This window comes from Narcine bancroftii, chromosome 2 (genome assembly GCF_036971445.1).
Source record: "Narcine bancroftii isolate sNarBan1 chromosome 2, sNarBan1.hap1, whole genome shotgun sequence".
NCBI classification, from domain to species: domain Eukaryota; kingdom Metazoa; phylum Chordata; class Chondrichthyes; order Torpediniformes; family Narcinidae; genus Narcine; species Narcine bancroftii.
Genome location: NC_091470.1, coordinates 157,382,156 through 157,402,787, shown reverse-complemented (window position 1 = coordinate 157,402,787; position 20,632 = coordinate 157,382,156). Strand labels below are relative to the sequence as shown.

Genomic DNA, 20,632 nt, shown 5'->3' with positions numbered 1-20,632 from the left:
AGAAACATTTGTACATATTTTGGTTGATATGCTTCATAGAGTGAAAAATAAAACATTACAATAAAAAGGTAATGCAGAACTGCCTGGTTCTGGGATTCTATTCTCAACTATTTCCTTTAGATACTAATGTACATCACTAACAGCTCAACTTTAGATCTTACCCGGTTGCAAATCAATACAAAGTCCAATTTTTAAATATTTATTTATACAAAATTTAGCACATCAACGAGTTGATTTATTCCCTTTTATAGAGAAACAGAAATAGAGCAAAAACAATCACCCAATAGTCATATGTTTAAACAGATCTCCAGGAGTTAGTTTCAAACACTTGGCTATTCCTAATGATTTTTCCAAATCAGACTATTCTTTATTGCCATACTGTGATAGTACAGACCTATCACCAATGTATATAGTTACAGTATCTAGAGTGTAATGACTGTGCTTACAGTGATTGGCTGAGAGCTTAGCCACGCCTACTGTCTGGGCCTTAAAGGGTTGTGTCCCTAGCCAGGTCGGATCATTCCGGACTGGTCGGCCACCTGTGACGAGCTCCTGTCTTTTGCTAATAAAAGCCTTGGTTTGGATCAACAAGTCTTTGGTTCTTTCGACGAGCTCTACACATACATATTAAAAAAAACAGGAGGTAGAAATTCAACAAGTTTATTTTTCATTCAGTTACCTCCAGGAGTGTTCAAACAAATGGCTTTGATAAACAAGTTACAGAAATCTCTGGTGCGACCCATTCCACAATGGCAAAGCAGCAGTTCTTCCATAGTTTAAACAGCATGCTCTTGAAATAATCTGTGGGGAAAACCACCTTTGTATTTCATGATTAGCAGCATTCTTTTTTAAAAAACCTTGAACTAAAAATATTACTGTCTGAAAAGGGATCAAGTCAACTCTGCAGTTGAAGTCAACTTTGCCTCTCAGCTTGTGACGCTAATCAATGTCAGCAGGCAAATGCTACACTAACAAGTCATTCAGAAGTGCTCCTGTGCAAACTCGCTCTACAATGGCCTTTTGGGAGATCTGCACCTGCTGTAAATAGGTCTGGAATTTCATCTCAATTACTGAGCATTAATGTGATGACTACTTTACTGAAGATGGGTCAACTCTCTAAACCACACATTTATAATTCAAGAGCATACTCACTTTTAAAGCCATTTACTGTTAAAATTCATCTAATCATTTCAAATTGTCTATTTTCTCACCTATTACCATTATGTCTATTGCATTTATAAAGTGTAAATTCACTTCGATAGTTGTTCTTCCATCTTACACAAAAGCAAAGTTCTTCAAAAATAGGTGTGAAGTCATTGTTAATGTAAATCAGCATGAGGGAAAAAAAACAAGTCCAAAATCCCCTCCTACAAGATCATCTCCGGTTTTGAGACTTCAAACTCATACAAGGCTAGGAAATCTCTAATTGTAGATGGACCTCAAGTCAGATGTTTAAAGTAGCAAATGTTTTGACTAACGTAACTGGTGGTTGCAAGTTCCCATCAGTTGTGAGCTCTTCCAAATTATTGCTCCTGTTGTCTAGAACCTTTTGTCGATGCCTCTCTTCCTGGCGTTTCTTCTTTTCTATCCTTAATTGTTCCTTCCGTTCCCTACCTGTAAGCTGCAGTTTAAAAAATTCAAATGGAGAATGAGAATAGGAAAAAAAACTTTGATAAACACCAAATTTGAATAGCTAGGATGTATTTCACTCTGCTTTCTGCAACAAAGGTCCAAGCAGTTTTGACAGCTTGAAGGTAATCCAGTGAGATGAAACCAAGGCATTACCCAAGATGAACTGCTTTTGGCTTGCATTCATGAAGTGCATTAGGGCACCTCAAATTACTTCTGTCAATACTTTGAGAAATTCATTGTGCCCAATTTGGACACTAAAAATTCCACAAGCAGCAATATGATAAAGACCACAATGTTTAAACATTGATTGAGGATGAATATTAGCAATGACAGAGTAACTCCTCAGCACTTCAAAATGACACAATTGGTAATGTCTTCTTTCATCAGTATTCTCTCAAAGTCATGCTATTTTCACTCCAACAGGGCTTAAACAGAGTCTTCCCTACAGCCATCAGGCTCTTGAATGAACCCAGTGTTGTTATGTTATCCTTGCTTAGGACAGATTAATTCTCTGTAAATGGTGCTCTCTACATGCCTGTATGAATATTAGAGAGAAACTGTGAGACTACTCAATACACCAAGTACAATGTGACAAACCAGTTGTATGTTTGCTGAAGGCAAACTCAATTTTAAAGGCATTGTAGAGATTGGCAGACTGCCTTCCATAGTGATAGTCTCAACATTGAACCTTCAAAATCCATGCTTACGAGATAGCTAAAAATAACATTTTAAAAGACTGAGCTGGCCAAAATTATCTACATGATGCTACTTGCAGAGGGGAATCCACTCTTCATCATCATATTTGGGCATAAACACATAGCATTATATTTTTGAATAAAATTTGCACATCACATTCTGTACCAACCATCCCAGTCCCCTGTCATTGCTGTGCAGAAGATATTAACACACCTTGTTTTTGGTCCTCTTATTTTCTTCCTTTTTGTTTAGTGTCCTATTATTTTCAATTTCTTTAGGATTTACAACTTGATTTCCAAAAATCCTGGCAGCAGTTCCATTCTCCATCCATAGAGAAGATGTATGCGGAGGACCACCATCAGGGCGGTTTTTGTTGTACTCTTCAATCCTTTCTAATCCAAAAGGATAACTAAATTAAACTCAAACTGCAAGAGTGGTTTGGCAGCAGAAAAAACATGATTGAACTTAATGGTACTTTGCGGAAAGAGACACGACAAGACATCCTAAATATACATTTGAAGTTAAACAGAAAAGATGCAAATGAGACTGAATGTAGTGCAACACAGAAAAGTGCAAGAAAAACTTAGCAGTTCACAGAGCAGTATAGGAAGCAAGAGCTGATTATACCTTGACGAAGGGCTCAGGCCTGGAATGTTGGTTACTCTTTTGCTTCCTAGGTTGATGTGTGACCTGCTGAGTTTCTCCAGAACTTGTGTGTTGCTCTAAATTTTACACGACTTCTTCAGTGTTTTCAACCAAGCCTTAGCTTCCTTCACTAGACAACGTATTTATTCACAAGACTTTCAAAAGGTAGGTTACCCTTCCAGACTCTTAAAGCCTTTTGTAGCAATACTGTATTCGAGTTAAGCTGATCTTTGACAACCAATGAGACAATATTGATATGTCAAGTTATGAACTTAAACATTTATCCATTTTTAGAAAGATGTGTTTTAAAGCCATCCAGAGAGGCTTCTAAATAATTCAATTGAAAGATAGTCTCAGTGATCCTCTGAAAGTTAAGGCGAGGCTGAGCAACACAACCCAAATTGAAATTTGAGCACTAAATCTCACATTGAAAACCAATGAAAACAAAGTTAGTCAGAAAAATGAGTTTTTTTTTAGTTAACACAAGTTAAAATGGAAATAAATTTACAACTTGTATATTAAATGCAAATGGAACTCACTATTCTTCAATTCATCCATCTGCAAGATGGCAACTATTGCAGATTCAATGTTGTAGTTTTCAAGCTCCAGATTCTGAACAATAACATCCGTTTCCTGAAAGAACATCAATTATCCCAAAAAATAAATCCACCAGGTTTTTCCATACATCCAATAAATGCTAATTCTTAATTTGTGCTCTGAATACAGTTTGGAATCCTTGACTCCAGTGGTTACAATAGCCACATCCATATTATGTTACTGGACCAGTCATCCAGAGACACACATCAAAACCATCATGGCAGCCGGGGCGGGGAATTGAAATTCAATAAAGCCAGTGTCAATATTGGTAATGTTATTAGAAAGGAACAGAGACATGAAAATTTGCCAACCTTTATTCAGACTTTGTACAAGATATCAATCTAAGGGCAATGCATTAGGTGAGACAGATGTTCAAATCACAACAAAGACACCATATTTCAACAACAAAAAAATGCACAGCTTGGTGTATCCTCTTCATAAATCTGAGTCTTGTCCCACATGGTAATAATCGATCACACTTTTCAAACAACTGCAGAACAAGCAAAGGATCTGTAACACCAAACATGTCAAGCCAAAAGGAAATTTAATGTTCTACTGCTTTTCGTTGGATTGTGAAACAGCTTTCTTCCAATTTTGGAAATCAATAAAAAATATCATATAGCAAGTGCTGAGTCTGGGGGAATTTCAAGAGTTGCCAAATGGCAGCACCAATGATGACCAAGAACTAAACACAGCCTTCAAAATATGTCTGGAACAATCACAGAAACTAGGATTTTTTTTTATTTTTAATTTTTTTTAAATATAAACATGACCTTGGCCAAGTGAAGGAATGCATCATTCACACAGCTAGCAAACAATGCTTCAACAGGAACTATTTCAAAAGATGGTAAGACTATCTGGCTTCACATCGTCCATGTTTGGACTGGGGCTGCAATGCAAAGAGCTTGCTTTCTGCACAATTACTGCCTCTAACATCAAAGCAGTATTTGATGAATATGCATTTGGGAACTCTTGGGGGAAGTCAATGAAAATATAAGATAATCTTATTGGAGAGAAGTCCACAAAAGAAGGCAGTTGTTGTTGGAAGTCAAACATCTCAAGCCTCAAGGTCCTAAACTCAATCATCTGCTGGCTCAATAATTAGAAGTCAGGATATTTGGTAATTACACCATTTCACCTCATCCAATGAGAAATTTTGCTCATATTCAGCATCTATTGAACATTCAGGTCCAGGGTGAAAACTAGAAAATAATATTTAGTGCTAAACAATTGCTGGATGTGACCATTTCCAGCAAATCTAGTCACCTCCATCTATTCAACAGTATTCTCAGAGAAAAATTCCCTATCCTCCCAAAGTAACTGCACCCAACACAAAAGCAAGTCTGAAGAAACACAGAGAATGTACAAACTCCTACACAGTGTCCAGATTCAAATCCCGGATGCTGTCACTGTAACAGCATCGGACTAACCACTATGGAAAACAAGACACCAAGGCTTCTTGGTAGCACCTCCCAAATCTAAGAAGACAAAGGAAATCAGCACACAGATGGTACTGGTAATTCCTTCCCAAACTACACACAACTCCAACTTGGAAATGCAAAATTGCTGGATCAGAATCATAGAACGACTCAGTTCTTTCACTACAAGAAATGAAGCTCATATTCCAACCATAAAGAAAACACATGCCTGTTGTGGTCAGCATGTAGTGACCAGAAGTGCATTATGCTAACTTCATAATCAAACCACATCCCAACTGAGGACAACCAACAAACTCCAGATCAGTTTGATAGAGTCCCAAGCTGGATCATGTGGTTCTGTATACTGTGGGTCTGCACTAGTCATGAGTTAATAAATCCTACAATTCTCAAAACAAACCTCACCCGAGAAAAAGAAAGCACGAGCTGTTATCATACAAGGATCTCAAAATCAGATCAATTTAAAAAATATTGAATAATGTCAGGACATTGGAATGATCATCGAAGGCAGCTTGACTAATAGGTCTCCAGTTACTCACCATGCACCCTGTTGCGTTGTGCACTTTTTGAACTGCATCATCCAGATCTATTTCTGTCGCTTTGGTTTCAAAGTCCTGTATATCTTCCACTTGATAATGACACATTTTGTTACGATCTTTCTTCTTTGAATCATCTTTAATGAGCATCTGTGCAACCACATAGTTAAACATGAATATTTGTGAATCGGATGTGGTGGAGACCATCTCACAGGAAAATAACGTGCAGCTTCTGAATGCAAATGCAAGAAACACTTGGGCACAAGGAAGTTGCCTTGCAGTATTGCATTCATCTAACGTACGGGTTGAAGACTCTTTATCTGAATATATGAAATCTGAAATGACTCAAAATAAGAAACATTTTTCATTCATGGTCCCACAAGGTATGTAATTGAGTTCAGAAATCTCGATTGGAGAACAGGACGTAGTGGACGTAAGGAGTTCATTATGGAGTGTAGATGCACGTATCTTTAAGTCTGAATGAATGAGTTCTTTTTTTTTTATATAAATGATGCTCCAAAATCTGAAAAATCCAAAGTCCAAAACACTTTGGTCCTTGGCATTTTGGATAAGGAGTATTCAAACTGTACTACACAGTGGACATTAAATAAAGACGAGGTGACTATTATCTAATAAACGTTTCACTCCCACCATTCCAAATCTTTAATTTTTTTAAAAATAGGTTTAAAATTCATTCCACTTCCTGAGCAGCCAGAATTGAAAGAAATAGAATTTTCATGTCACTAGGGGTTTGCAATCACATTTACAAACTAACTCTAATACATCCACCTAGGCTTGAAGGATTCTGGCCCAAACAGACCATCCTTTCTCCCATTGGGCAACTGAGTTCATTCAGCAGATTGTTTTCTGCTCCAAATTCCAGCATCTGCAGTCTCACGTGTAGCCACCTACCTTATGTCAGTGTACAAGACAAAATTTGATCCCTAAAAATGTCACCCCAAAATCAGGGGTTGCCTTATACACCAAGTATAAAATCTGAACCTTAACATTCTGTAGAGTATCCCCCAAGGCAATGGAAAATATCATAAAACACTTGCATAACTCCTACTGTCCTCCAACAAAATCTTTCTACTGAAACTTGCATTTGGGAAGCTGGATTAATAAAGTTATATTAAAACAATATAAATGTATTATAAACCTAACAAACCTTAAAATAACAGCACAGCAAACGAAGCTAACGGTCGCCTTTGGGTAATTTAATTTCCAAATATTGCGAATCAAGCAAATGTTAAAATTATACTTGACACCTGTCTGTTGCTATAAAAGTTAAGATGCCCAAGTGACGTCGTTAGTGTTTACATTACACCAGCTTGGAATGTTTGATGCATATTATGTTCGGTAATTGACTGTATTTTACCATTACTTGAAACTAATTGGGAAAATTTTTTAAATAACCACAATGTTGCTTAGTAGTGTGCTTAACAGCATCACTCCACTGGTCAGCGGGATGGTTGTTAAAGGACTATTGCAGAAGCAAGCTCTCAGCTGTAAATGCCAGACTTGGGGTAGTTCTATACACTGAATATAACTCAAAACCTACATTTTAAGTGGAAATTCTGGGGGAGTCTTATACACTGACATATACAACAATCATCTGGACTAGAGTTAGGATTCAGGTTAAAGGGTCTAAGCATTTGAACTGCTCGACGATAACAAGAAACATTTACCACTAAAAGCCACTGCACTGTCACACAGGCAAGGGCCAAGGCCTCAAATACATTCACTCACCTCCGTCCTTAGGTTTGCAGGCGTTTCTGAATTATCATTGACCTTCCGCACACTGTCATAGTGCTCCCCATATCGGTAGGCAATGTGCAATTGAGCAGCATTACTCTTTCTGGTTCCAAAAACCTGCAGTGTTTAACAATACAGAATCTACATGCTGTTGTACATTATGTTCCGTCTGCTTTGTTATCTACACAAGGATCAAAGATCAATGTATTTTACAGAGGCAATATTTCTATTGCACTCTTTGCATTAATAAACAAGGAAACCTGCCCATTCTTGGCACACTGTTTTCCAATGACAAGGAGGAAATTTCTCTGCATTGAACATCTGAAAGAGTTACAAACTGCCTCACTGGGCTTTACCTACACAGTATTTAGATTTAAACATTGAGAGAACTCTGGGCATTTGCATAATAGACATTATTTAGGAGTACAGTATTCCAATTCCAGATATTTTGAACACTTGGGTGGAAAGCAATACAAATTACATTATAGGCACCCAGAATTATTTGGTTCAAGTTTATGAATTGCAGAACACATTAACTATTAACATAAAATGTTGCCATAAAATACACCATTTGAAGAATTACTCAGCAGCATTCCTCATTCCCCCAGCTCTGATCCATTAAAAAGGCACTAGTGTGAAATTTAAAAAAAAGTCAAGGATAGCAGAATAACACAACGAGCCATCCCTAATCCTCAAGGTTCAGCTTGTTTTACTGTAGGTCGCTTGCTGGAGAAATTGAATGAAAAGATTATGCTTCTGTTATAGAAGCTGCAAGTGAGACCATATCTGGAATACTGTACACAATAATGGCCTCCTAATGGGGAAAGATGTTACTGCATTGGAAACAGCCCAAAGTTAACGATACGAATACCTGGAATGGGAAGTTGTCTTGTAAGAGATTAAACAGAAGCAGACAAATTATTCACATGCAAAAACAATGCAGTCACTCGGATTGCATCTTCAATAGTTCCTATTAAATTTCTTTCATTAGGACCTTCATATCTTAGTCAATCCCATCACACAATACATTGAATCTTAGCTGCAACAGGCAGACATGGCAACTGAGCCTTGCCCCATTCTTCCTTGACTCACTGGGGCACACTCCCCCATGTCCCATCACTGTCAGTCACGATAGTGGAACCCCAGAAGGCATTTTTCAAACCTGGTTGAACGATCCTACGCCATCAAATTGTCAGTACCTACAATATCTCAGAAGGCCTTACACTAACTCGATTTCAACCCATGTTTCTGCACCTTTATGTTAGCTTGCTATGGTCTTTAGCGATAATTAATTTCTTGGTCCGATTTGATAACAAATTTGAATTGCAATTTCCATATGATCAGGTGAGAAACACCTGCTGGTTTGTCAGTAATTTAAAACCACATAACCATTTAGATTTCCCAGATAGAAATGCAACATCCCCCACAATACAAAAATAAATAATCAATTGCTACTCTTCTCCCAAACCCGAGAAGAATTTGAAACAAGTTTTGGCAATGCCATCGGTCACCCTTGCTGGGCACCAGTTCTACAATCAAGCCCAAAAACCCAAGTGGAGTGGAAGGAGAAGAAACTTCATGTACACAAGTGTAATGACTGCCCAGTGACTTGTAGTCTCCGTGTTGACATTTGTCAATATCGTACCCTCTGCACACCAGTTATGCATGGTCTTCAAATCCCTTAATAATGCAGTGCACATTAAATTTACCTGCCAAAGTGGGGCATTAAGCTGGTGGATCACAATGTTCACTTGATTGTTTCTTGCAAAAGCTACGATCACATCATTGCCGACAAATGTGCCAGGCTTCTCCAGGTTTGCAACTGAAAATTAGATTTAACAATGTTGTACACCAAATATTAATTCTGTATTTTACAGAAAAAAATTACCAGAGACTTGGGATTCAATATTTACAGTTTGCCAGAAATGAATCCATCTATCATCCCGTCACGTCACCTTACACATTCACAAAATTTTATATTTCAGCCCAAGGTTTAAACAACTCATATTCCCAATCCTTGAATTCGGACCTGCTGCATTTCCTTCAAATCAGTCGTCCACTTTTCTTGTTTGGCCAGGATACCTCAAATGCCCATGCAGCAGAGGCAAAAGGTTATGAAGTGTTAAGAGTTTAGATCCTACTGATCTGCCCACTCTACCCATTATAATCCATAGACAACCAGACTCACAATCAGAGACACCATTGAGTGAACTTTCCAGGGCGTATAATCTAGCTTTTAACCATGCTGCAATATAGCCTTCTGGACAATAGAAATGATGCCATGATATATAAAAAACATCTGATCAAGTTTGTGTAATTGCGCAGGACCTTGGATGGCCACAAAAAAGGCGATCAAGTCACTCAACTGTTAGGCAAGAGCGTAAGCATACGATCATCATTAAGTTTTCATTTTAATCGCACAGAGTTTGCCAAGGAAAAATGTGCTCTTAATTATAACCGGGTTTAAATCCTGAATTCCTTCCTGAACACCATTATGGGAACACTGACAGTACAAGACCACCACCAGTTATTTGAGACATCTACCACATTTTCAAAACAGTAATACACAATAAGTGATTTTCTAAGCATTGGTCACATTAGGAGAATTTATTGTTTGCTCTACAATGGGGCATTCATTTCCTGTACTTCCCTTTCCTTTGTTCAACAAATCTGAACTATCATTAACTTCAGACAAATAAAAATTGATCAACTATTCTTTTTGCATTCCAGAGAAGTTAAAGTGTAACGTTGGGACTCAATAAATGCACACAATTACCACAAGGGTTTAAGAATGTTAAAGATTTCTTTAATTAGTTTTATCTCAAGGTATGATGTTTTTATTTCAGCACCGCCCCCCCCCCCCCCCCCATTCCCCCTCCAGGATCAGAGATTAAATCCAGTTTTTGCCAGCAAGAATCCAGTGACTTAAGGCAAATTAAATGCCTGCATCCATACAACCTCAGGAGGTTATTAACTGCTTTAACTGGCAAAAGAGTTTTGAAGTATACTCTAATTTTAATGTGGGAATTGTAACACAATTTGCATACAATAATGACATTTAAAGAATTATTAACAAGCGTTAATGCACAGATATTGAAGTGTTCAACTTTTGTAGTGCAGTGACACAAGATCATGTATCCACCCAAGGAATAAAGAGTCCAAGCTTAATGTATCAATGATAACGCTCCAGTATAATACTCTCATATTTAGCCTGGTGTTCTCCTCAGATCTGTACAGTACTTCAGCATTAGTGACAGGGATCTCCCAGTGATCAATCATTTCAATTCCGTACCCCATTCCCATACTCACCAAGACCACCCATAAATTGGAGGAACCACTCTCGATTTTCCATCTGGGCACCCTCCAACTGAATGGCATGAACATGGACCTCTAATTTCTGTTCACCTACTCTGTTTTCTCTCCTTGTCCTTTCCTTTTGTCTTCTTTCCTCTAGCTCTCCACGCCCTTCCCTCTCCAATCACAGAGCTCCCTCTCCTTTATCTACCCATTACCTCCTGCTTTTGGGAAGGTGCTCCTCCCCCCCACCATTGTTCAGGTACCTACAGTCATTTTGCTCAAGCCCAAAACATTGGTTATGTATCTTTACGATACAAAAGTACACTATTTGACCCGCTGAGTTTTTCCAGCATTCTGTTTTTACTTCAGCCATGGTGTCTGCAGACATTCATGTTTTACTACCATTCAGCCATTGCTAGATCTAGGCAAGTAGGTACACAGAACAGAATAGTACATCACAGAAACAGGCCCTTTGGCCCACAATGTCCATACTGCCAATTTAAACTAATCCCATTTGCCTGCACATGGTCAACATCACCACTGGCTCATGTACCTGTCTAAATGCCTCTGAAATAATGCTATTGTATCAGCTTCCACCACAATAAATCATCCCTTCATATTTCCTATAAATCATCTAGCTCACTGTTGGCAGACCAGGATCATATCAGAAAACCATCATGAAAATAAACCACAATGTTTATCAAAAATGCACTTTCAACTGCTATAACAGAACACTCCTCAGGGTTATGAAATGCAAAATACTCCCGATTTCCTAAATCGGAAATAAAATTAAAAATGAGTATTTCTTTCTCAGAATCTGTAGAAAATTACTTTTCATGTCAATGGCTCATTTGAACATGTTTTACATTAACAGATCATAGTTAAAAAAATTCTTTGCTTACGTTCTACACAGTTACAAACAGAAAAATTCTTTGCTTATGTTCTACACAATTACAAACAGAAAAATTCTTTGCTTATGTTCTACACAATTACAAACAAAAAAATTCTTTGCTTATGTTCTACACAATTACAAACAGAAAAATTCTTTGCTTATGTTCTACACAATTACAAACAGAAAAATTATAGCCACAGCTCACCATATCGATCAAAAGGGACATCATCTTCCACAAATGGCTCAAAATCTTGACGATGCTTTATCATGAAGTCTACAGTTTGTCTTCGGTGTTTGAGATGGTTCCGAGAATGTCCTTCCAGCTGATCACCGAGAGCACGAAACAAACAATTCCTTACAACAAAATAATTAGACAATTTGCTTGTTAAGCTCTTAATCACTTCAAATTAATTTTTAAAAAATAATCAATTTCAACATATTTTTCCCCAAAGAGCAACTGCAACATGGGCAGAAGTACTGGCTGAGCTTTAACAAGAATGCAATCATTTTGAATAGTGTTACAAACAAGTTTTCTTCTCATGTGGTTCACCACACAACACAACTTGAGTCCACAATCATAAAGTATGCTCCATTGTCAGCTTAAGCAGCCATTAAAAAGAGATGTGCTAGAGGTTGAAGACTATGCATGCCACCATTCCAAGTTCCCATGCTGCATTTCTCAAATTAAATAAGATTCTTCCAGAAATACATTTCTCACTGCAGTTACTGCTTGAAGTGCTGTGCATTTCCAGAATTTACTGTACTTAATCCAGGTTTCTATCATCTGCAGTATTTTCTTTTAAGTGCTCTTGAAAAATTAAAATCCTTACTTACCTAGTGCTTAAATTCAGTACATAGCAAACAAGATTGTTGGGTTTCTCAATCTACATTTAAAATCATTGTTATTTCTTCCTGAGGTAAGACCTTCTGAGGGTTGATTTTTGCAAATACATTATTTCCTCAACTTTCAAGTCTACCTTAATTTGCAGCCCTTACTAAACATCCATTTTTGAAATAGAGAGCACAAAACTGAGTGAATTTATTGGAACACTGTAATATCAAATACAGTTAAAAATAATATTGATTTGTGCATGAAGCCTCTTATTATGCATGCTAATTGCTTTGATTTCTTGGAACATTAAGATGACTTTAAAATAAAAAAACACTAGACCAAGATTTTGCTTCCTGAACACTTCTGGATTTATTTTATGAATTTTGGGCTGCTGATCACAGAAATCACCTTAAAATGTTACCATCATGCATTTTTTAAAAAAATATAACCTATTTTTGAGATTTTATGCCATATTTCAAGTCTACTTGTATATTGCCCACAAAGTTTTGATCAGTCCAAGCTTGCCTGGACATGCACTCAGAGTAGATGATATGCAAGTGTTGTCTTAGGCCTGGGCATGCTTCGTCAGGATAAATGCAGACAGGCTATAAAAGCAGCTCACATCTACAGATGCTGTGCATTACAATGACATAGATTGAATGCATGTTGATGCACGTTTTTCAGGCAATAGTGTTTCTTTTGCTTATAGATTTTCAAACTCAATTTCCAGTAATCACAAATTACAGTTAGCCATTAGATACAAAATTCACTGTTGAGTCAGAGCAATTTCTCCCCCCTCCCCACACACAACAGACCACAATTATTCACAACATTGAAGACAACCACAAAGGTATGGAACACATCAGGGCCTGACCTCAGCTGTTACATTTTTCTTGACTTACTTGATTGGGATGGAATAGATGTCTCCTCCCCCAGTAGGATAGACGGGGAAGGGAGGGCAGTGAGATCCACAGAATAACTATGCTCCTATGAAATTTAAATATAGTTGTCAAATTCTTAGAAAAATGTTATATTTTTCCTCAAGTTATAGGTAATTTTCTCCAGGGAAAAACAGCTTTGCATTTCCATATTCCAGCACGCAATGCCCAAGTTGGACTCAGATTTCCAGGTAACCAGTATGCACTTCCTGGCCACTACCAATGCGATCATTACAAATTGGATTCAAGCCTCATGTCCATCATACTTCCCAAGAAGAACAGCTTTGTCCTGTGGGAATTCTTTACCCTTGACTTTTTCCCCCGGGATTGGCCTAGTTCCACCCAGAAGGGCAAAAGTGTACTTAACAATACTGTACTTAACAATATATGTCTCATCCAGGGTGGGAACCTCATCCAGCTCTAGCCTTAGGGGCTGTTGAGGGAGCTGGAGCAGGGCGGAATCTTGGACTGAGCGGTTGGTACTGAAAAGAGATTGGAAGTGTTCTGACCATCGGTTGAGGATGGAGATCTTGTCGCTGAGGAGGACTTTGCCGTCTGAGCTGCGCAGCGGGCTTTGGACTTGGGGTGAGGGGCCGTACACAGCCTTTAGAGCCTCGTAGAAACCCCTGAAGTCGCCAATGTCCGCGCTGAGCTGTGTTCGTTTGGCGAGGCTAGTCCACCACTCATTTTGGATCTCCCGGAGTTTGCGCTGAAGATGGCTGCATGCGCGACGGAAGGCTTGTTTTTTCTCTGGACAGGACGGCTTTGTAAGGTGACAAAGTGGCAAAGCAGCAGGTATGGATGGAATCCCCCCAGAAGTCTGGAAGGCTGGCGGCAAAACTCTGCATGCCAAACTGCATGAGTTTTTCAAGCTTTGTTGGGACCAAGGTAAACTGCCTCAGGATCTTCGTGATGCCACCATCATCACCCTGTACAAAAACAAAGGCGAGAAATCAGACTGCTCAAACTACAGGGGAATCACGTTGCTCTCCATTGCAGGCAAAATCTTCGCTAGGATTCTACTAAATAGAATAATACCTAGTGTCGCCGAGAATATTCTCCCAGAATCACAGTGCGGCTTTCGCGCAAACAGAGGAACCACTGACATGGTCTTTGCCCTCAGACAGCTCCAAGAAAAGTGCAGAGAACAAAACAAAGGACTCTACATCACCTTTGTTGACCTCACCAAAGCCTTCGACACCGTGAGCAGGAAAGGGCTTTGGCAAATACTAGAGCGCATCGGATGTCCCCCAAAGTTCCTCAACATGATTATCCAACTGCACGAAAACCAACAAGGTCGGGTCAGATACAGCAATGAGCTCTCTGAACCCTTCTCCATTAACAATGGCGTGAAGCAAGGCTGTGTTCTCGCACCAACCCTCTTTTCAATCTTCTTCAGCATGATGCTGAACCAAGCCATGAAAGACCCCAACAATGAAGACGCTGTTTACATCCGGTACCGCACGGATGGCAGTCTCTTCAATCTGAGGCGCCTGCAAGCTCACACCAAGACACAAGAGAAACTTGTCCGTGAACTACTCTTTGCAGATGATGCCGCTTTAGTTGCCCATTCAGAGCCAGCTCTTCAGCGCTTGACGTCCTGCTTTGCGGAAACTGCCAAAATGTTTGGCCTGGAAGTCAGCCTGAAGAAAACTGAGGTCCTCCATCAGCCAGCTCCCCACCATGACTACCAGCCCCCCCACATCTCCATCGGGCACACAAAACTCAAAACGGTCAACCAGTTTACCTATCTCGGCTGCACCATTTCATCAGATGCAAGGATCGACAATGAGATAGACAACAGACTCGCCAAGGCAAATAGCGCCTTTGGAAGACTACACAAAAGAGTCTGGAAAAACAACCAACTGAAAAACCTCACAAAGATAAGCGTATACAGAGCCGTTGTCATACCCACACTCCTGTTCGGCTCCGAATCATGGGTCCTCTACCGGCACCACCTACGGCTCCTAGAACGCTTCCACCAGCGTTGTCTCCGCTCCATCCTCAACATCCATTGGAGCGCTCACACCCCTAACGTCGAGGTACTCGAGATGGCAGAGGTCGACAGCATCGAGTCCACGCTGCTGAAGATCCAGCTGCGCTGGATGGGTCACGTCTCCAGAATGGAGGACCATCGCCTTCCCAAGATCGTATTATATGGCGAGCTCTCCACTGGCCACCGTGACAGAGGTGCACCAAAGAAAAGGTACAAGGACTGCCTAAAGAAATCTCTTGGTGCCTGCCACATTGACCACCGCCAGTGGGCTGATAACGCCTCAAACCGTGCATCTTGGCGCCTCACAGTTTGGCGGGCAGCAGCCTCCTTTGAAGAAGACCGCAGAGCCCACCTCACTGACAAAAGGCAAAGGAGGAAAAACCCAACACCCAACCCCAACCAACCAATTTTCCCTTGCAACCGCTGCAATCGTGTCTGCCTGTCCCGCATCGGACTGGTCAGCCACAAACGAGCCTGCAGCTGACGTGGACTTTTTACCCCCTCCATAAATCTTCGTCCGCGAAGCCAAGCCAAAGAAAAAGAAGACTTAACAATAGTATTTATTGTCTTCAGGAAGATTCAATACCTCAGAAATGTCTCAACGGCTGCTATGTATTCTGTTACATTTGTGGGGAGTATATATGCTTCAGGCTCAAAGACACATCATGACTGCACTTATTAAGAAAGCCTATGAACTCTATGTTTGCAAAATTGGTGACAAGCCAAACATGCAGTCAACCTGAGAGCTTGGCTCAGAGGTACATTATGCGATTAAACATGCTAAGTTCAATAAAATGTTGCATAAAATTTCAACTTCCTATGCGATACAGCAAATCTGAAATTATCCTGAAGATATCCATCATAACCCTCTTTTGTTTTTTTTTAGGATGAAAATCTTTTGAAAAAAATTGTTGCCCACTGTAATCTGTCTCTTCCAAAACCTCAAAACAAACAAGCCAATTTGTAAAATAATTGACAAAAAAACCTTTGTCTTATTGTATTTTTTCTTATCATTGATCAATATGGATATTTAAAACAAAGTGTAAGTTAATTAAAAAGAGCAATTGGTAAGAGTAGCTGGCCACATTACTACTAGCACAACAACATGAACAGAATGGACTTGCTAAAAAAAAAGTGAGTTCTAATAGGTACATTTTGAAGTATTTCAGCAATTGCAGAATTTTTCAAGAGGATACAACACCCACGAATTCTGGCCAGGTTTTACCAGACTGTCACAATGAACCACAGGATGTACTGCACTCAAAGAAATACTCAAAAATGCAATTCAGTGACCTACAAGGAACTCAGAGGCAGGAATGTTTCTGCATGATCACCCAGCTAGAATCTACAAGTTGCATTCATAAAGCTCTCTCACTGTAGAAGACCAAGAGCAGAATAAGGCCATTCTGCTAATCAAGTCTGCTGCACAATTCAAATCATGGCAGATGTATTTTTCCCTCACCACAGCATTTTCCCCATAACCTTTGAAAGAAATCCTTACTAATCAAGAACCTAGCAACTTCTGCTTTAAATATACCCAATGACCTGGACACCACCAATTCCACAGATTAATCATCCTAAAGACATTTCTTTTTATCTTTGTTCTAAAGGGATATTCTTTTATTCTGATACTGTGAACACTGGTCCTAGACTCTACCACTACTGAAAATAAAACAGAAAAATACAGCCGTATCTGGAAATCAAGAATAAAATTTAAAATTCTGAAAAAAAAACCAGACTTTGTTTTTGAAACTGTTTTTAGTATTTTATTGTAATCTAAAATAGAAACTATTCAGTCTCAACTTCTGTTCAGCTGTTTCCACAATACTTTGAAGTACTCACCATTTTCAAGTTTTCAAAATAACAATTTGTACAACTGGGTTCACAAATCTGCTTTCTCAGAAATCTGCAGTTGGCAGACAAAATTCTCATGGTCTGGGAAATTTAAACCCAAGATGCTAATTTCCAATGACCATCTTCATAATCCTAGCAAATCACAATTCATTCAGTCACTGCGTGTAGAAGAAGCAGCATTAACTCTTTCAGCACTTGAATAATTGCCAAGTATTCGTAAAGGATTTAGGATCTTGACCTTCCACAAATGGACATGTGTTATATGCAAGGAATCAAAGTGAAGCAGTGAAACAAGAAAGTCTGCAGATGCCGTGATTGTAGTAAAATACAAAAAAATTCCTGGAAAAACTCAGGAGGTCCTGCAGCATCCATAGGAGGTAAAGATTATATAACTAACGTTTCAGGCCTGAGCCCAAAATGTTTGCCACCTAAGGTCGTTGCAGGATCTGCAGAGTTTATCCTGCAATTTTGTTTATTTACTACTAATAAGAAGCACCAGTCAAGAGATTTTTTTAAAATTACCAACTGGACTAGAGTCAAGGTGTAAGCTACAAGAAATTAAAGTGACAATCTACCATTAAGGTCAAACAGTGTACATGACCAATGTTTCAGGCTTGAGCTCTTCATGAGGTATTAAGGTACTTGGATGAAGGACATGTCCAAAACAATGATTAAGTATCTTTATCTTTGCTATATAAAGTACACCAGTTGAGTTTCTCCAACCGGTTTTTATTTCAATCACAGGGTCTGCAGACTTTTGTGTTTTGCTTCCATTAAGAAACATCAGTGTGCAGGTCAAGAGATAAAATTAACAAGTGGACTGAAGTCAAGGTGTACTTCTTGGCCTCTGTGGGTTATGATCAACCATGAGGATGGTCCCTCCGGTTTGTTTAGCAATGTCGACTGTGGCTATGGAGGCCAATCCTGGAATGGCAGGCTCTGCCATTTACTCTGCTGCAAATATAGGGCATCGTTGAATTGTTGTCTCCTGTGCTCTTCACTTAGCTCTCCACTCCTCAAACTGACTCAAGATCACTCTTCCTCCTTGCTCTAGGCCAGGGGTGGCCAAACTTGCTTAACGTAAGAGCCGCATACCATAAACTTCAGATGTTTGAGAGCCGTAGCAATCACAAGCCACACCAACTAACACTATCGTTAGCCCCTCTCAGGTGGCCATAATACCCGAATGTAAAACCGCCTAAGATACCCGAATGCTGCTGTCGGGAGGCCACCTGAAAGGGGAGAACTCATCCCCGAGGTGTACTTACTCAACCCAACTCGGGGAGGTATATTCCCTGCTTCTGAGTGCTCCCCCTAGGCACCTGAAAGCGGCTAGCCGGGGGCAGGCTGATGACAATCAGCCGGCGACCCAACTCCCCACACCTCCCCTCCCACGCATTACAGGTCAAAACGCCGCATGTTGCTCGCGAGCGGTGGCTTGGCCACCCCTGCTCTAGGCATTGATGATACCTCGCCGTTTGTGGCAGTCATCCTCTGTACCCTCCCAGCCCTCTGTGTTGATTTTTATGGCTTGGGTCTCACTTGCTGAAGTCCTTGAAGCCAAGCTGGGGTCGACCAATGTTCCTCCTGCCTATTGCTATTGCTAGTTCTCCATAAGAGGATGAACAAGGAATTAAAGTACCATTAAGAAGCCTCAGGGTACAGGTCAAGAGAGAACAAAATGAATTGGTGCTTTGGCTCTGGTGGGCCAGAGTTTTGCCCAGCACCTTCCTTACCCATCACCAGGCACCTCCCGCAGCCGGAGCCCCATGGCTAACAGCTGGTTGGCAAAGCTGACGAACTCCTCATCCTCAGCACCACCCTGGCTCCTGTTCTTCCTCTCCTTCGCCACGGCTCGTCTCGCCGCCCTCTCGTCCCGTTTCCGCTCCACCTCCAGCTTCTTGTTGTGCCTGGCTTTGGTCGCCTGCTTCCTGGACATGGCTCACCAAGGCGGGCGGGACGGGGGGCCGGCGGGCGGGACGGGAGGGGGCCGCCTCAAGGAGACAGGGGGCGCCGCGTCACCATGGTGACGGACAGAGCCCGACCCGGAGGCCGCACAGGGCAAAGGACGAGACGGGGTTGACCGAGGCTCGCACTCCGCTCACGTCGAAAGGATCTGGAGAGAGGGGGGGGGGAGGGGGAAAGAAAATAAGTTATTGGCTCAGCAGGTGGGTGACTATTGCACAGGATACAGCAGACACCGTGAGCGCCACACTCCCCATTGTGAGAGGCTTTTGACGCAGTAAGAGTGGCTGCTCAATTTTATTCTTTCCAAAGCGGCGAGTGAGGCCTAAAGCCACGTTCGAAACCCCGGGCTTGCGTGCTGGTGTTACCCGCCAGAGGACTCCGTCGCTCGCAGGCCCCGATCCGCCTCCTCGACCTGTCCAATCGCCGTCCCGGGGGAGGGGGGTTCTCGGAGCGAGTGGTGTCGAAAGCTGGTTGGGGGGGGGGGGGGGGTGGGGTGGTCTCGAGGCGATTCGCCACCGGCCCGCGGAGACAGTCGGAGGCCGGCAGGCTGCTGGATGGCCGCCGGGAAGTAGCAGAGCCCACCCCTCGGGCCGCAGCGCTGAGTAGGCACCAAATCATCGGGCTTCATCTCCCCACCTTAATGCGCTCCTGTGCCAACTTGTCCTCAACCTGACCTCCATCGACACACTTTTAAACTATCCCATTCGTAACCTATTGCATCTCAACCTATTCCAATCATAGTCCACTCAATCATGAGCCTCGACCCAACCAACTCCAATTCAAGCCTCCTCCTATCATAATTCACTCTCTCTGCTCGGTTTACTCAAATTCCACCCTTTTCCAATCATATTCCACTTTAATATTGATCATCCTAATCCAATTTCTACCTCTCAGTAATAACCTACTCTGATTCCAATCTGCCCTCATTTATCATCCCCACTGTCGGATCAGAGACCCCCAATTTCAACCTGTTCCAATCAGAATCCAGATAATTAATTCTAGCCCAGCTCTCCAACCCAGTGGTTCTCAACCTTTTTCTTTCCACTCACATCCCACTTTAAGTAATCCTTATGCCATCGGTGCTCTGTGATTAGTAAAGGGTTGCTTAAGGTGGGATATGAGTGGGAAGGGAAGGTTGAGAATCACTGCTCTAGACCCAGTTGTTACTGGAATATTTTGCTTGAGAAAAATTGTCATTGGCCCACTTCCTTTGGAGAGATGAAACCGTGCACTTAACGAGTCAATTGGGGACAGTTAAAACAATCCCTTTCTAATCACAGAGCACCGATGGCGTAGGGATTACTTAAAGTGGTATGTGAGTGGGAAGAAAAAAGTTGAGAACCACTGCTCCAACCTGTTCTGGTCTCCTTATTTGAGGAAGGGTGTGCTGGCTTTGGAAGCATTGCAGGGGAGGTTCACCAGGTTGATTCCAGGGATGAAGGGGTTAGCCCACTAGAATTTAGAAGAAAGAGGGGATCTTATGAAAGATAAGAATGTACAAACTATCTGCAGGGAAATTGTTTCCATTGGTGGGGGAGGCCAGAACTAGGGGACATAG

At 41.0% G+C, this 20,632-nt stretch overlaps 1 protein-coding gene across 4 annotated transcripts; it reads right to left on the bottom strand.

The window, feature by feature from the left end:
• Positions 1-186: 186 nt before the first annotated feature.
• On the bottom strand, positions 187-19,555 carry otud3 (OTU deubiquitinase 3). 4 transcript variants are annotated; one of them, XM_069918819.1, is made up of 9 exons: positions 19,440-19,550; positions 18,843-19,222; positions 11,692-11,840; positions 9,007-9,119; positions 7,292-7,414; positions 5,546-5,692; positions 3,513-3,606; positions 2,542-2,720; positions 647-1,621 (listed from the first exon to the last, which is right to left on the bottom strand). In XM_069918819.1, exons 2-9 carry the CDS (start codon positions 19,043-19,045, stop codon positions 1,445-1,447), a joined length of 1,185 nt encoding a protein of 394 aa, XP_069774920.1. In that variant the 5' UTR covers positions 19,046-19,222; positions 19,440-19,550; the 3' UTR covers positions 647-1,444. The 4 variants fall into 4 exon arrangements, with proteins under 4 accessions (XP_069774921.1, XP_069774920.1, XP_069774919.1 ...); XM_069918820.1 differs by having other exon boundaries at positions 187-801; positions 18,843-19,555; XM_069918818.1 differs by having other exon boundaries at positions 18,843-19,552.
• Between the last annotated feature and the right edge of the window lie 1,077 nt (positions 19,556-20,632).

Excerpts from the sequence above, each read along its gene's own strand:
- otud3 (XM_069918818.1), bottom strand. The coding sequence starts at position 19,045 with ATGTCCAGGAAGCAGGCGACCAAAGCCAGGCACAACAAGAAGCTGGAG. Across the intron at positions 9,120-11,691 it reads TGTCCCTTTTGATCGATATG|TTGCAAACCTGGAGAAGCCT; the intron begins GTGAGCTGTGGC and ends TCTAATTTTCAG. Across the intron at positions 1,622-2,541 it reads ATAAGAGGACCAAAAACAAG|CTTACAGGTAGGGAACGGAA; the intron begins GTGTGTTAATAT and ends TTTAAACTGCAG.